The sequence below is a fragment of the Zosterops lateralis genome (genome assembly GCF_965231275.1).
Source record: "Zosterops lateralis genome assembly, chromosome: 6".
Classification (NCBI taxonomy): Eukaryota; Metazoa; Chordata; class Aves; order Passeriformes; family Zosteropidae; genus Zosterops; species Zosterops lateralis.
The window spans coordinates 49,998,905-50,015,957 of NC_139761.1; the positions used below are offsets into that span (position 1 = coordinate 49,998,905).

At 35.9% G+C, this 17,053-nt stretch overlaps 1 protein-coding gene across 17 annotated transcripts in view; it reads left to right on the forward strand.

Moving 5' to 3' along the window:
* SOX6 (SRY-box transcription factor 6) overlaps nt 1-17,053 on the forward strand; it is a 384,737-nt gene that overhangs the window by 210,833 nt on the left and 156,851 nt on the right. For all 17 annotated transcript variants that reach the window (XM_083863095.1, XM_083863092.1, XM_083863093.1 and 14 more), the window contains one exon: nt 3,384-3,473. In XM_083863095.1, coding sequence (XP_083719221.1) covers nt 3,384-3,473 — 90 coding nt within the window. The remainder of the gene's footprint in view (nt 1-3,383; nt 3,474-17,053) is intronic.

The following is a 17,053-nucleotide window of genomic DNA, read 5'->3' on the forward strand; positions in this document are numbered from 1 at the left end:
TCAATATGGATGAAGACATTTTACTTATGTCAGAAGATATCCCTGTAGATTTTATATGTCTGTAAAAATTAATTTTCAGTACAGAAAGAAGAAAAAAACCTTTCTGATTCACAAACCTTTTTAAAATGTGTGTTTGTGAACACGGAATACAGAACTTGAAGGGAGTCACATCTTTCAAGTATAAGCCTTTATATTTAGTTTTGGGTCTAATGTGGAGGGCATCCAGAGGGCTTTAACCATGTATCATTATTTTAAATTTGGAAAAAATATGCAGAATGAACATGGTAATTGAAAATTTACAAGATTTTCACAGTGCCACTTTTACAATGATTTTAAAAAGTTTAATAAAAGGCTCATTGTGTAATCATTTTTGTAATCCTCCCAATAGCAAAATACAGTAGCTATAAATTGTGTGGTCAGATCCAGAACACAGAATTTGAATGAGATAGGGGTGTTAAAAGAACTCTTTCTTAAGGAATTTTTCAGTCATTTGTAGAGAAAAATTCTAACTAGCAATGTGATTAAATCAAAAAGGCACACAAATAGAGCTGTTTTTCAATCTAGCTCTTTCCCATTCTGTCTTTAGAAATACATTTTTTGCCCTTACATAAGAACACTACAGATAAGCATGGGTGTTCATAGGAACAGTGAGAGAAGAAATAAAACAAGTGCTTTTGAGGAAAGTATTTTATCAACTCCAGTAATATGCTAGATATTTCTTTTTTTTCCTTTTTTATTGAATTTTTTTCTTTGTGTGAATTGAGGAAAGCATCTTAGCTAAAAGCAGTAGAATACGTAACTTATAGCAAACACTAAAATAAAATTCTAAAGCTTTTTTTTTCAGGGATGAGGGGTCTGAAATTTTGGCAGGGGAGAAACACAGAAACCTCTTTTTAAACTAATCATGATATCACAAAAAAGGACAAATTATAATGTTCTATTGATAATTGATGGTTATTTCTTGATTCTCCTATTATCAGGCCAGAACTCATAAAAGTAATAAGTGCCTGTTATTGTTAAAAGTAAATTGTTATTATATAACTAGTATTTTAACACTGCCTATTGCAACTTACAGCTCCTTAATTTTGTCTCTTTCATAGAAAGATATAATTAGTAAATAAATTAGCTTTTCTGCTGAAATATTACTTCAAAAATATTTATGAGCTGTATTTTCTTTCCATGGAGGCTTGCACGGTGAAAATGTGTTGCAATTAAAACCTGATCTTTGATCTCTTGGATCAGTTTGGTTTGCTTTCAACTGGTTTTTGTTTTGTTTGGGGCTTTTGTTTATTTGTTTATGTCGACTGAGTTAGACTAATGAATTTTTAGGCTGAAATGGCTTGTACCCTGAAGTTTGATTGGCCATATGACCATTTTCTTCCTTTAACTTCTCCCTAAATCTTTAACTCCTCCTTTTGTGACCTCTTAGAATGTTTCTTCTCCCTCTGATTATTTTTGGAATCCTCTGAAGAGGAACAAACTGTTACCCATTGCAACGATATGATCTGTGTTGCCATTCTTAAGTCTGGGCTTTTTGCTCTTGCTTTCACGTGTGTGAGTGCTTCTGCTGGGACTGCTGAAATGAGAATTTCAGCTGCTGTTTGACCTTAATCTGCCAGTAATTTAGTGGGAGTTAAGTTAGACTGAATTCTGGCTTCTCCTACAACCCACAGTTAACTCATGACTGGAGTGGGACCGGCACAAAAATAATTAAGATTTGGAATATTATTAGCTACTTAGAAAGCATTGTGCAAATTGGTCTTCTAAAACAAGTGGCCCCTTTCTAGGAGAGTTTCTAGGAAAGTGAAGGTGTGTGGCTGTTCCCAGTGCGTGCATTAAGGAACACTGTGCTCAGCACTGCCCAGGGAGAAGTGTGGCCTTGCAACAAAGGCCCCTTGCCAAGATTTATTTTGGAAAAACATTAGATGTAGAAGTTACATGTGGGTAATGGTTTTGATATTTTGCAAACTGGGCCTAAGGGTTTCCATGAAATTTAGCACAGACGTGGCTGATGAGTCTACCTACAGGGGAAAGTAAGCCCCCAAAGTTTAATAGAGATTTTATTATTACTAACTGGGAAGGAAAAATAAGTGTTGAGTTGTTTGTAAAGTTTTCTTGATAATTGTTTAGAAATCTGAATTGTGCTTCTTGAAAGTCTTAAAAACCCACATCACATCAACCACAGAATCACAGAATGACCTATGTTGGAAGGGACCTTAAAGATCACTTTATTCCAACCCCCTGCCATGGGCAGGGACACCTCTTACTAGATCATGCTGCTCAGAGCCCTATCCAACCTGGCCTGGAACACTGCCAGGGATGGGACATCCAAAACTTCTATGGGCAACCTCTTCCAGTGCCTCACCACCCTCACAAAAAAGAATTTTGTCCTAATATCTAGTCTAAACCTACTCTCTTTTTGTTTGAAGCCATTCCCCCTTAACCTGTCTCTAGATGCTCTTGTAAATAGTCTCTCTTCATCTTTCTTGTAGGCTCCCTTCAGGAGAATTTGCAGTCTTGTGTGCTCCCTTCATAAGAATTTCTATCTTAAAAATCACCTTTTTTTAGGTATCTGCAAGGTTATCTATAATTTAGGCATTGGAGCCAATTAGTTTAATTTAGGAGCTGAAAAAAACCTTTAGAATTTATTGAAGTCTGTTATGCTCAATATGAAATTTTGTAGTGGGATTGGGGTCTGATCATAGGAAGCTTACTAGGGCCAGTCTTTTACTTTCTCCAAAGTGTAATGACTTCAGTGACAGTTTTGCCCACAGAAGGCCTCCTGGACTGGGGCAAAGCCTTGAAATGCATTCTGAAGTTCCTGTGACGAAAACCTATCTTCTAATCATTGCATGTTGTTTATAGAGTACTGAGAAAATTCCTGATACTGTGAACATCGAATATGTAGAGTGCTTTCATGAATTCCATGGAGACATTATATGAATAACTCTTGCACTGACATGGGTATAAAAATGGGTTTCAGATGTCACTGTGTGCCAAATTTCCAAAAAAAGCTACTAAATCTTCATGTATAATTTCGAGTGTACAATCATTCTCAAATGAAAAAGACAGAATTCATATATACGTTGGCAATCTATGCATGTAAATTGGCAGTTAGCATGCATAAGTACTCACCGAAGTTTTTCTTTCAATTAGACCCTTGTTAAATCCATAGTAACTTCATTAACCTCAGGGGAATTACTTTGGATTTAAAATGCACTTAAAAAAGAACTCAGTTTGGCTGCAAGTTCATTTCCTTTCTAAGCTATGGTTCGACTGGTACTGGGAGAACAGTGTTAAAATGAGGGTGGCACCTGTTTGCCTGTAAGAATATGTTTGATAATTCTATTTTTTTTTTTTTCTTTTCTTTTTTTAAAAATTAGATTCATCCTGTATGGAAAAGCTACTTTCAAAAGACTGGAAGGAGAAGATGGAAAAATTAAACACAAGTGATCTCCTTGGAGACATTAAAGGTATCTCACTAGATCAAATTTTAAATGTCTGCAGGTATTTTAAGAAGGGGATTGAGGATTTTTGAAAGTTCAGAAAAAATAATAGAAATAGCTGTCATGACTAGAGTGTGCCATTCTTTCCAGTCAGCTCAGCCTGGTTTTTAATGTTTGTCTTTGAAATGATGGATGAGTGTGCCAAAGAAATGGAGTTTGTCACAATCTGTTATAGGCAGTATCAGGGATGGTATCACAAAACACCAGGTTAGTAACATCAGCTCACTGACATCAGCCATATACCTCTGAGCAGAGGAAGAGAAAGAGGTGCAGAGGTACCAGTACTTGGTACTGCTTCTTCCCAGTTGCACAAACTATGTGTAGAAGTAGCTTTCAGATTATAAAAGGTGGTAATTTTGTCATCGCTATTCTAAATCTTTTATTCAAAATTGAAAAAAGAAAAAGTTTCTATTAATCCCCTTATGCAGAGAGAGAGCAGGTCTGGATAAAACTTGGGACTTACTGAAATCAGTGCAAAATTTGCCGTATATGTGGGCAATGATTTTCAGTATTCTCATTATTTCTTTAGCCATCATCCTAGGAAAAGGGGAATTCTCTTGACAATTAAGTACTAAGTAGAAAACTTGAAGTGTTTTTTCCCCACTCATCAATTCTTCCATGCATTTTCTTAGTGAGAAGAAATTCAGTATTATTGACTAAGCAATAAATTATGCTTAACATGTGCTTTTTTTTGTGTTGTGAGAAGGGGTCATAAGGCATGTTTGAGGAGTACACAAAGTACCCAAGATTTATTTCTTTTCATTTGTATAATTTTTGTTAAACTGCAGCTACAAAGGTGTGGAAACAAAGACTCATGTTCATCATATTAATAAATCTTTTCTGTAAAATTATTTAGTGTAAAAAAAATTATATATATTCTATTTGATGAAAATTGATGCTTAGGGATTTAAATTTCCACTGGGGAAATTCAGGATAGTTCAGATTTTTTTTTATATTATACAAGTAGATGAAAGATTGGCTCTTTTTAATAAGTAAGTTATAATTGGTTCCTTCAGGACCAAAAATCTGTTGGATTCTCCTGATTTTTCTGGTAGAATTATGACAATGTATATATGTTAGGCAGGTAAGAAATCCCATAGTAATATCAGTGACAGAAACATAGCACACAATTTTGCAGGAACATGTTAAAATTGACTGCAATAAAATCCAAAAAAAAATATGTCTTGAAATCACAATCTATTTAAAGCCATATTGTCTCTTAATAGTGTGGAAAACATTGAATGCTAGTTGAATTATTATTGTCTATTAATTGCAAAATATAGCTACTTAGTCTTTAAATAGAAACTACTTGAATGCTATTAGCGAATCAAATTTAAAAGAGGTGGCATCTCTAACAATGCAGAATAATGTTCTTTATTCTTTCACATGGCACAAAATGATTTCTAATGACATCTCATTTATTGAAAAAGAAAGGTTTGTTTTTCTGGATTTACGATGTTCCTCCTATTTTCTTAGCATGTATGTTCTCTGCAGAGTGAGTGGGTAGAGTTCTTGCCTCTCATCCTTTTCTCATCTACCTACAAAGCGCTCTCACTCAGATTTGGAAGAATTCTCAAGTACCTTTTCCAGGGGAACAGCCTATTAGCTGTGCAAAAAGGATCATCAGATTAGGCTCAGCAGATTTATGTGTTGCTAGTCCCACACTTAGTGTCCACAGCCCATTTCCTGTGTAACCTGTCCTTAAATTGTCATATCATCTGCAATATTCGTCCATGCTGCTGTTGGCTTCCAGCAAGATGCGGTGTTGAATCTTTGCTACTGCAGCTGCGTTCAGTTTTTTAAAAATAGAACTAACATGGAAGACAAATTATGGTTGCTCTTATGTTGTGCTTTGCACTTCAAAACTCTTGACAAAGGCATTAGTGTCATTTCATAGAAGAAGAAAAGTAGGTGCAGGGTTTCATAGCTGGAGTAGGATCAGGTCTGAAGTGGGAATCCTTTCCTTTGGGCTCCCAAACCCATGGCCCAAGCACTGTCTCCAGGCTGGTTACCTCTGAGCCAATACAACACTATTAACCCAATACAACCACAACTAACCCACTGTTAGTCTGCTATTAACTTCTATTAGCATTTGTGTACCTTAAATCAGCTGAGAAAGAAAGAAATAAAACCCCACAATCAAATAACAATCTAGCACATGGCAGCATGAAAACCTGATTACATGAAGACAAAACAAAGTAGGGGAAAGCGTATTTTAAAATAAATTCTTTAATTGTTCAAGGTGGTGGATTCCACAATCATGAAGTTCATTTTCATAGTGATGATTGAATTTCCAGCAAGGTAACTGGCAGGACATTCTGGGATTTGAGAGAACTACATTTGAAAATCTGTTGTCTTTGGGAGGTCAAATATAGTTTTCCTTAATTTCCATTAGATTCTAAATAATATTATTGAATTGCCCTTGTGCAGAATTTCTCCTCATATTACTGAACCTAACTTAAATACATGAAGTGATGTGGTAAAAATAAATAAATGAGTTCATCGGGGGAAAAAAAAATCTTGATTATAAGAAAGGAAGGTGTGGTCCTGTGAGGAACTGCTCTTTGCACTGACTGTTACTGGGAGTTGTTTATTTTAGAGAGAAAGCGTTGTTCTCACTGAGGATAACCTGAGCACATATTCTTCCTCTGTGTCTGCACAACCACAGCCCTCCCCCTTCAGTGAAAGACTAGCATCTTGGTTGTGGGAAGGCAGCTCACTAAGAATCAGTGCCAGAAAAAAGGATGAAAGCAGGGAAAAAAAAATGTACCACTGACACAAACTGTTTCTATTCATGTTTGGGAAGCACACAGACAAGAAGAAAAGATAATTGGCTGAGAGAAACAAATAAAAACGGTATTTTCTTGCTTTACCTTCTATATTTAGAACACAATAGTGTTAATCAAGATATAATTATAAACTATATCTATTAATTCAGACAATAGAGGCCAATACAAAAGTAACAAACAGTGAATAATTCATTTTTTCTCAGTGTGGGATTGTTCCTGTTCACAATTACTCTTGCATAGTGTGCTTCACTTGTAAAATTGCTTTTTCTGAGTTTCTTTATTAGGATTTCAGTTATTGATAATGGTCCAGATTCTTCCTTGAATTCCAGCCAAACAAGCCATTGACTTCAGGGAGGTTGCATGAAACTGAGGAGAATCTGGCAGAATGCTTTGTAGCCAAATTCCAGTGGTTAAATAAGTCTGCTTGTTCATTTGATATGTTTATAAATGAAACACATAGGTCAAATTTTCAAAGGTCTCTGAAGCAGTTGACCTAAGTTAAATGCCTTGCTCACCTGGAAAAAAAACCCCGAGCTGTCTGTGCAAATCATTTGACTGTATGCTATTTGCCAGGGTGTACATGCAAATAGATTTATTTAAGGTATACAAGCAATTTGTTAGGCTTACATCTGGCTTTTGCAGTATTTGGTTTCTTTTGTATAAAAATTAGGATCAGGAAATACTTTTCATTCTAATTGTTGTTATTACATATTTGAATAAACAAAGTGAGGCAGGGCTCTTTTCTTTATTTCCAGATATTTGGGTGCACAGAGTTCTGTCCTCACCCTCCCTCACTGCATGTATTTCTGTTGCTTGGTTATCTAGTTTTTCTTCAGCAGCCACAGCTAGGCAGAGTAGCATCATTTATCACTATACAGAGTCTGTTTTAAGTTTTCTGTTTCTGTTCCAAATATAAATCTCTGGAATAGCATGGTCTTGCATGCATCAGGCAGTTGTCCTACTGAAATAGCCCGCAATGGTCTTTCTCAGCAATGCAGAGTCTTTGAAGATCAAATAAGAAAGGTCAGTCTTTAAGTAACTTAAGCAATGATGTTATCGTGAAAGGGTCAGAATTGGTCTAGCAGCCTTAGAGGAGAGTGACTCCTGGGTCAGCAGCTACTGTGCTGCAGGTTAGTCCTCTGCCTTCCATTGGTGCTGTTTACAACTGGAACTCTCTGTATTTATAGGCATTGTGACTTGAATGTCACATGCTGTCTTTGTACAGTAGGCTCTATTTTGGGGAGGTGAGTGATTGATGTCCAAGCCTTTATCCAACACAGAAGGCTGTTTCCATTATGCTTCCCGTGCTTACCCCGTCCCCTTTTATATTTGTTGCTTCAGTAATAAAAGTCTAAACCCCCTGTTTTGTGTGACATGTGCACATTTAATGGCCTCAAAATATTTGGGTAGGTGGGAGGCAGCATTCCTGTTTCCTAGGAAAAGTTGAATTTAGTATAATGAAGCAACTTCACCCACTTGATAGTCTTCTTGTGAGATATCCGCAAACAATTTTGGAAAGGATATTTGTGCCTGGTAGGAGGACAGGAGAGATGAGAGGAGGTGTTTTCTAGGAGCATTTTTTGTGTGTATTAATGACTGGAAGAGGGCAGTGAGGAACAACTGTTTGGATCCAGTAATTTAACACTCTCCATCTCTGGAACAGTCTTGGAAAGAGTTGTGCATGAATGAATCTTTGAGAAAGTTGTGGTTTTTACAGTGAATTAATTTTTTTAAAAAACATGCATGATTTACAAAACATTTTAAAATGCTATTTTTGCTTCTATTTTATAAAATTTGTCTTCACAGATAAGCTTTCAGGTGTTTCTTGCTGCACTATATCAAATGTGAAGTCCATTCTGAAGAAAATAAATCTGTTTTCCTTTAGCCCTGATCAACACTGTAGTCTGAATTTGTAGTAATTATTTTTTCAGTATAATTGCTGAAAATTCTTTCTCATGAAGTCTAAGGGTATATAACAATCTGCCTCATAAATATGTATAAATAAATATATATGTCTTATATCACAGAGGCACTCAGAGGTTTTTAATTATGTCACTTTGTATGGCTATAGACATTTCAAAGCTCTCCTTTGTGCTCTCTGTTATAAACATATTTTATTTCTTTTGAAGTCTGTGTGATATACATACTAGCAATTAAAAACCCAGCTCAGGCTTTGAGACACAAGGTCTTCTTAATTAAAACTCAAACAAAAGCTACAAGCAGAAGCCCCACTATATGATTAAGGTCTAAAGTGTTATGATACATTAGAATCATTGTTAACTGCTACGATTTTAAAAATCAATACACAGGAAAAAGAATCAACTGGTTCCAATTAGTGAAACCAATGAAAACATTCAACAAAACAGAACAGCCCAGAACCCCTACACCCAAATCCTCAAGAAATTCGTCCTGATTAGGAATATACCACAGGCTATAAAGGTTTCTCATAATGAATTTATTGCCATGATCCAATGAAGTGACATATTTAGCTTTGTGCTGCAGCTCTCCAGATCAGAGCAGTACTTTTGTTTTCCCATTTCTCCAGCCACTTGGGGTAACATGGTACAAGGGCTGTGCTTCCAGGTCTAACAAGACCTTCTAAATTAAGACATTCAAATGCCTGAATATTTCATAAGCACTTTCAGCAGTTAATGTTTGCACGTTGAATTTGCTTGAACAAGGTAATGAAATCCAAAAATAAAAATATTTTGGTTAAGCTTACCAAACTTTGGTATTTGGTGCCCCATTGTATCTCTTTGTTATGGTCAAGATACCAGCACAATTAGGCTAATCACTGGTGTGAAACACATTCAGCTATATTGTCTTATGTATTCCTGACTTTTTTTTTTTTTTTTTTAATATGAAATATGTTCCTTCAGATTCTGGATTTAAAGAGGCATACCCCTACCTGTACAGACAGAGGGTCTGTGGAAGAGATTGGACTGCTCACTGTACATAGTACTAATGTTTAAATTATGTACATATAAGCCTTGATAGGATTGAAGCTATGTTTGCCACAATAAAAAAGACCAAATATTTTGGTGTTCTAGTCTTTTGGTGAGAGGGTTGTATTTCAGTGCCAGCTCTCACAATGCCTACTTCTAATGTTGAAAGTTAATGACTATTACCATTTCTGGTTGTTAAAACTCCAGAACTATAAATTACACTGTAATCAACCTTTCACATAAATCAAGGTTTCCATATTGTTGAATATATTTTATAAAAAACATCAAGCAGGATCATGCCCTTTAGTTCCAGGCACACAATGAATTTTTTACTTATCACAATCACAGAAATCTATATGTTTTTTACCTTATCAGTGTACATTTCTAAGCTTAACTATTCAGAGGTCAATGTATGAACTCTGTACTATACTGAAATAAATATAACAGCCCACTTACATTCTGGGTTTTGTGAAATGTGTCCCAAATAATGTAGTAAGGAATAGTATCAACTGTTCATGGGAAAAAAGCAGCAAGATGGATAATGATGCTAATAATAAGGAAGTGAAACAGCAGTAGATTTCTTTTGCACGTTAGAACAGACTGCCTTCTGGAATGTGATCCATTCTTTATTTTTACAATTAGTGACAAGAAAATGTATGGTATTAAAATGTGTTTATTTTCAACTGTCATCTATTTTTTTTTTTTGGCAGAAAAGAGGTTGCCTATAAACTAAAAATTACAAGTTGCTTTTCTCCACTTTTTCCACAAAAAAAATTTGCCATTTTCCTCTGCTGGGAGGTTGTTTTGGTGGTGTGTATATATATATTGATTTTCAGTATATCAGTCATTGCTTTCTGTAATAAATACAGAGCCTTTAACTGCAGTAGAAAAGCTTCTATGTTGAAGAATGTATTACTGCTTGGAACTTAGTACCTTCTCCTCTGAAAGTGGAAGTCAGTGGCAAATTTTCTTTTGACTCTGGTCCCAGCTCAGTTGCCAATGAAGTGTTCTTACCTTTAGCAAAATAAAACTCATACTGAAGACAAATATACAACCTCTTATGGAAAAGAAAGTGTATATGCAGGAGTTTGCCCTGCTAAAACAAAAGAGGAAGCTCCTCTGCATCATGCTTCAGTGCTTTTGACTTTTTGTTGCTGTAGACTTACAAAGTCAAATTCTAACAAATTGATGAATGTCAGCATTTATTTAGAAAAATAAAAATAGGCTCAGTACTGAAAGGACTGAAATTTTCTGGTCAATTTGGATGTTGTGGAAACCTCCACATGTACTTTTATCAGTCTTTTTTTATTGGTGTTTCATACTCAGGGAACTTTAAGTGTCATATAAAGAACACAATGTCCTGCACCATTCTCTCCCTGGACACTTTTCAACCTGTGGAAGGGTGTAAGGAAAGGGCAAACATACACTAATATTTCCTCAGCATACTCTTCCAATTTCCCACGAAACATGATTAATGGGTTGCTTGATTCAGAATTGGTAATTCGGGTTTAATGACCCTTGATAGAATTATCATCTATGAACATGTCCAATCATTTTTGAACCCTTTAACAGACAGCTGCAAAGTCTGTGGGGAGAAGCTCAGCAGTTAGCAATATGGTGTATATTTGCACCCAGTACCTTGCAGATGTCCCCTAGAACTTAGAATGGACATTCTTAGAATGAACTGTTAGTTCTCTGTTGATTTCCTCTCTTACACTATGTCACTTTTCTAGGTTGAAAAGTAGAAATATTTATTTATTCTTTATATGAAAACTGTTCTGCACTTTGGCCACTCTCCTCAGCTTTCTATGCAGTTAATTTGGAAAGAAACCCCCTGCACAGAATATCACTTTCTGAGCAAGATCAAACTTTGGCACTGAATAACAAGAACATTTATGGTGACCCTTTTCACTTTCAGTTGGTTTTAAACTTCATTTCTGAACAGAAAGTTGTGTCTTGAAGTGGGATCTTGATGTGTGGTAACGAGGAAGTCCTGATGATACCAGAGATACCAGATTCTTTTTTTTTTCTTAAGAGGTACATAAACAGATACTGAGAACTTAACAAACTGTGGACCCTGAGGCAAGTCAGAAATGTCATCTGTAAGACTCAAGGTACATAGCATTAGTATTGAGAAAAAATGAGGTAGGAGCACATTAGTAACTGAGAATAGCAAGAACATAATGTGCAACCTGACCCAGCCACAGCCTCAAAAGCCCAAGCTCAATGAGGAATAGGAGAAGAAATACTAGAAGGGTTGTCCTTGTCCCCTCTAAACAAGTTGACCTTTCAGAAGAGGTTAATTGTCAATGTTTTTTTCAAGATTTCTTGATTTGTTTAACTGTGTCACCTCACTTAGGATCTGACCAATGACATCTGACAGTTTTCTGCCAAAGGGCAAATCTAGCCAAACTGGGCTCCTTTTCATTGTTTTCACCTCCTCCTGCCAACATTAAAGTGATTTCAGGCTAATCATGATCCCCTTGTCTAATCAGGTCATTCACAATACTGTCCCCTTACTTGGTGAGTGAATTGATATCAATTCACTACGTCCCTTCTGTTTCTCCCTCAAATATCTATGTTAGATTAAAGTAAATAATTTATTTATTTTCCATCCCAACCAATTTTTTTTATTTTCTGCTGGCATGATTTGCCAATAGAGAAAATTTTCAAAAACACTATAAAGATGAAGTCCCACCAATCAATTAATACCAATATATGATTTTTAAAAGAAATAGATGTATTGAAATAATTTCCACAGAAATTTGTCTGAACTGAGAAAACACAAATCCAAGAAGGATGTATCCTTCCCTGTGAATTCATTGTAGGTATTGCTCTCTGTGATAATAATATTAATAGATTTATAGCCAGGCAGCTTGATCAAAACTTGGTCTTTGTCATTAGCTCCCATAGTGAAACCGCGTTATTAGGAACATATCTTTCTTTTGTTTTAAATTCCTGTTAGTTTAACCCACATATCCTAATGTTTACCTTAATCTGTATTGACATACTTTAACAAAGTTTAATATTAGACATATTGTCATAAATGTTCTTGAAGAGGTATCCAAGATTAGGCTGAGACCTGTTCAACAGCTACTTAAAATTTGTTGCCCCATGGATAGAAATAATGAGAGGCTAACACAGTCATGTTGGGAATGGATCTTCATGTCTATTAAGATTTGTTTGAACAGGTTTCCATCACAACAGGTGCACAATTACTTTATGAGTAAAATATTATCAGCCTTCCAAATTAGCCAGGGCAAAATGCAAGTTGTCTGATTAAATAATCAAACCCAATACTTAAAATGCACTTGATTTCCACAGGAATTTTAAGATGCTAAGTCCCAGTCTATCAGTGAAACTGATTGTTTGCAGCATGCAAGTAGCAGCTTGCAGAGTATCCTGTTTGGTATGTTTTACATATTTCACCCTACATTATAAAACACAAAACCACTAAAAAAGCATATAATAACGGGTTTTACTTCTAGTAAAACAATTTTAATCTTCCAATGAAGGTATTATAGTGTGCATTAAAATCAGAAAAAAAAGTGGGCCTCTAATGGAAAATAGTTTGAAAGTGTTCTGCATTCAATTAGGAGGCACAGCAGTTTGGAAATACAAAACCCAATGTTCTTTTAAAATAATTTGGTTTATGAAGAGGGAGGGACTAGAGGAAAATCCTGTGAGTTTGAAGTACAACTTGCAGTGTGGAGATCACATATGTCACCAGTTACTGAATGGCTTAGTGAACACAGTAACTCAGACACCCCAGAAATGAGTCAAATCTGAAACAGTAGGTTCACCACGAAGGGGAAATTTAGCAGTGCAGCTGTCAGACAGAGATTTTATACAGGTAACTGTTTGTTTTCATATCAGAATCTGTTTGTCAATCAAGGAATGCTATAAATCAGGAGATGGGATCTCAAATACAAAACCACAAAGTCAGAGACAGCATCTGGAGGAGCTCCAAGCCACAAAAATTAGGGAAGAAACACAGAGGAAACAAAAACTGTAAATGCTTGCATGGATTCTGCCTCTATATACATTGAATTTAAATAATTGTGTTGATACATCAGTAATAATAATTGCTGATAAAAATTATAGTCCTTATTTTGGGCAGCAATATGTTTTACTAAATGTGAAATTAAATGCAATTTGTATTAATTAGGGATAATATGAAAGTATGTAAGCGGTTGACATTTCCGACATTTTTAAACACACTACTATGTGTGAAGATAGATCTTTTGCATTTGTTTTGACTTGGAAATACTGTGGATTGATATATGCCCCCAAAGTATTCTGTTGACATAAGATCCCAGTTCTAACCCCTGAGAGCAGAAAATTATTTATAGTTGACTGTAGTTTGAAATTTAATTATGTGATTTGATCTTTGCTATAACTGTTCAGTAGACAATTGTAGCTCTCCCTGAAAGCTGGAATGCACCCTTAGTACAAATACTAACCCAAAATCTTCTAATTGCAGGTGGCACACTCAGACTGCAAGATTTAAGAAGTCAGTTGTAGTGTATACAGGTATTTTATGTAGGCTTCACAAATAAGTTGTTCTAAATGTGGGGAAATTTACAGACATCAAATCTCAGTTGGTAACATCAAAAGAACAGGTTTATTAAGAAAGGTCAAGAAAATGAAATGGGCATAGCTGCTCTGTGGTTTAGTTTTTCCAGATTCTTTAAGAATTGTAGCATGCCTGTTGACTTCTAATTGAAAGTTTTACCTTCTCCCTGTTTCTCTGGTGCCAGGACACATCTGCTTATGGGTTTCTGGGATTCTGAAACAGTCACAGGATGACTGTGGATGTTTTTTTAAGGGCTGTATAGAATAGAGGTTTTCTACTTCAGGAGGTATTGAATTGACCCTCCTATTTTGTTGTTGTTGTTGTTTTCCTCCCCTCCTAGGGGTTATACAGTGTAATTTTGTGCCTCTCAGACTTTAGCCAAAGACAGAGTGCCCACTTCTGAAGGATAAGGGTTTTCCTAAAAAGAAATACTTAATCCTATCAGGTTAAGGTCTGCCACTTTTCAAGATAGCAGTGATTGACAAAGGCACTTTGTGTCTCTGCATACTCTCAGAAAACATATCCCACCATCAGACAGATATCAACACTTGGTGCTAAGAGTGAAAATTCTCCCTCTGCTGACCTGGAAAAACCACAGTCAGTCTCTACACATAGCTGAAGTTCAGTTAATAACTAGGTGAGGTTCTTCCCCCACTTTGCCTCTTCCTGTCCTCTTCCACATGTACTGTACTCAAAACCACTGAGAAAAGATATTTTCTGAACTATAACTACAACCACGGAAGGGCTGTAGTGATCAGCAGCAAATATCCCAGGACAGAATATAGGTGTTAATTGTTTATCAGCTGAATCTGCCATAAAAAGTTCACATTATGACGTCTATGTATGTGTAAAATATTCAAATTCACTGAACAGATAGAAATTAATGTAAGGTTCAAGTTTGGAAGTGGGGGAAAATGAAAGATAGGTGCACTGAAAATGAATGGCTTTAACTTGTTTTAATGAAATAGTCTTCACAAAGGACAAAATCGTTCCTTCCAAAAGGCTCACTCCAACACTTACAGCATGAATCGGGCCCTGAGCAACCTGGTCTAGTAGAAGTTGTCCCTGCCCATGGCAGAGGGCTTGGAATAGGATGATCTCTGTGGTTCCTTCCAACAGAAGCTATTCCATGTTTCCGTGATCTGTTAAAGGAGACCACTGCTCTTCACTTACCAAAGTCAGATCATACAGACCAGCTGGCATCACCACTTCCAAGGCTGAGACTGTGGCTCCTGTTCAAAATGATAACATTCACAGACTCAGTTTTGAAACAGTTCATTTTCTGCAGTTCAAGAATTCAAGATATATGATATTTGTTTAATGTTTTTGATTGACAGCTAGAAGATAGGAAATGGTTAAAAGATACTGTGAGAATTAGAAGGTTAGTTGGTAAACTAGGTAATGCTTTTACCATCTGTATCTACTAAGGCTTTTAGAGGCATAGTAGTGCTATTTTTTGTCAGTATTGGTATGTCATAGCAGGTGCACAGTTGTCAGATTGGTTAAGCAACTGAGGGTTACTCCTTCCTAAACTTAATTAATAACTAAAGCAATAGTGAGTTCTTGACTTTTTTTCTTTTTTTGCATAGGGAAAGAAATGGGAGAGAGTGTGTGAGTGTTGCCTTATAAATGCACTTTAATGTATTCTCTTGTATTCATTCATCCTCTTGTGCAAGCTGGTTGCCTTATGCAGAGTTCTGTCTAAATATGTTGAGTCCATGATAGAGCTGAAGCTGTAGGTTTCCCTTTACTGCTGGCTGCTGATGTGCCCTAAATGCAGGACATTTAAGGTACTCTAGAGCAGAAAAATGTTGTCCTTCCTATGGCATATCAAGCTAAAATTCAGTCCATGCCACTTGGAAGTTACCAAAGTGCTGCTGAGTTCTACAAACTGATATCTAAGTATCCCAAGTCCTCCAGCAGTCCTTCAACAATATTTCTATTTCTATTTATTTTTATTTTAATATCCTGAAACAGCAAAATATATTGATGGTTTTACTTTAGAAGTTACTGTAAGGATGTTGTTGAAAAGTATTTTCAACAAGTTTATTGCTAAGTTTAGTGCTAAGTTTATTACTTATGTGAAACCCAAAGTGAGCAACTTTAGGTTTTGACCAAAACCTGTCAGCCCTAAGCCCAAGGTGTACAGACCATCACACACATCCAGGTTCTCATGTCCACTAGTTGGTGTTGCATGACAGAAAAGTAAATAAAACTACTTCTGTGTTATAGAAAGACAGTAGGCTGATCCACAGGTATGAATTTCCCTAGAGGGAAATCAAACCCTAATAAAAGTCATTCAGTACTGTATTTGAAGGGCTAAAATTGCTGCAAAATAACTCAGAGAAAAAAAATAGAAAGGTGATCTTTGGCATAAAGGGAAAAAAAAGGCAAAACACCCATTTGATTTCAGGAGTAATCATAAATGCAGACACAGGAATGAGGAAGAGCAGGGAAAATTATATTTTTGCATTACTATTATCTCTACCTATGACTAATTTCCAGGGATTTCCAGATCCTGGTGGGCTTGTGTGTTTTGAATCCATCAAATAGATTCCTCTTCCCTCTTCCAAATACCTGTTCACTCTCCCCTGGAACCTATATAAAGCTTTGAGCCAGCAGCATTGTTTAGAAAGATGTTCAATGGTCATAGTGTCAGTTGTGGGAAGAGCCACATCAGGATCAAATTCATTGAAAACTTTAAAGATAATATTATGTGATTCACACACATTTATCTCATTTTTCAAAATAGTTTAAGATGTCATCTGAGTCAGTGGGTCTTAGATGCTTCAAATGTTTTTGAAAACATGACCATAGGGATAGTTGCAATAGTAAAAGGCCTAAATCTCTTTAAAAAAACTGGCCCAAGGACGCCTAAATCTGAGAAACTCCTTGGAAAAAGTACCTGAGATCTTTGCAGGTGCAAAGAGATTGACATTTTGATTTAAAAATTATTTTAAATTCATAGAGGGGAAATAACCATAAAATACTTTGCTTAAGTTCAAAATTACTTTGGAGTCACAATTAGCCTTCATTTAAGTTGACATTATTTCAGCATCACAGTTACGCTGAAGGACTTCTGAAAAACATGTCAGAAACATTACATCGAGTTGCAATAGGTGTGTTCTTCCAGACAAAACTAATTTTTTTTAAATAGGACACTTAGAAGATGATTAACTTTCAAAATAAATTGAGAGTAGTCTCAATTGGTTTTGTAAATCTATTTTCCCTGCTTCT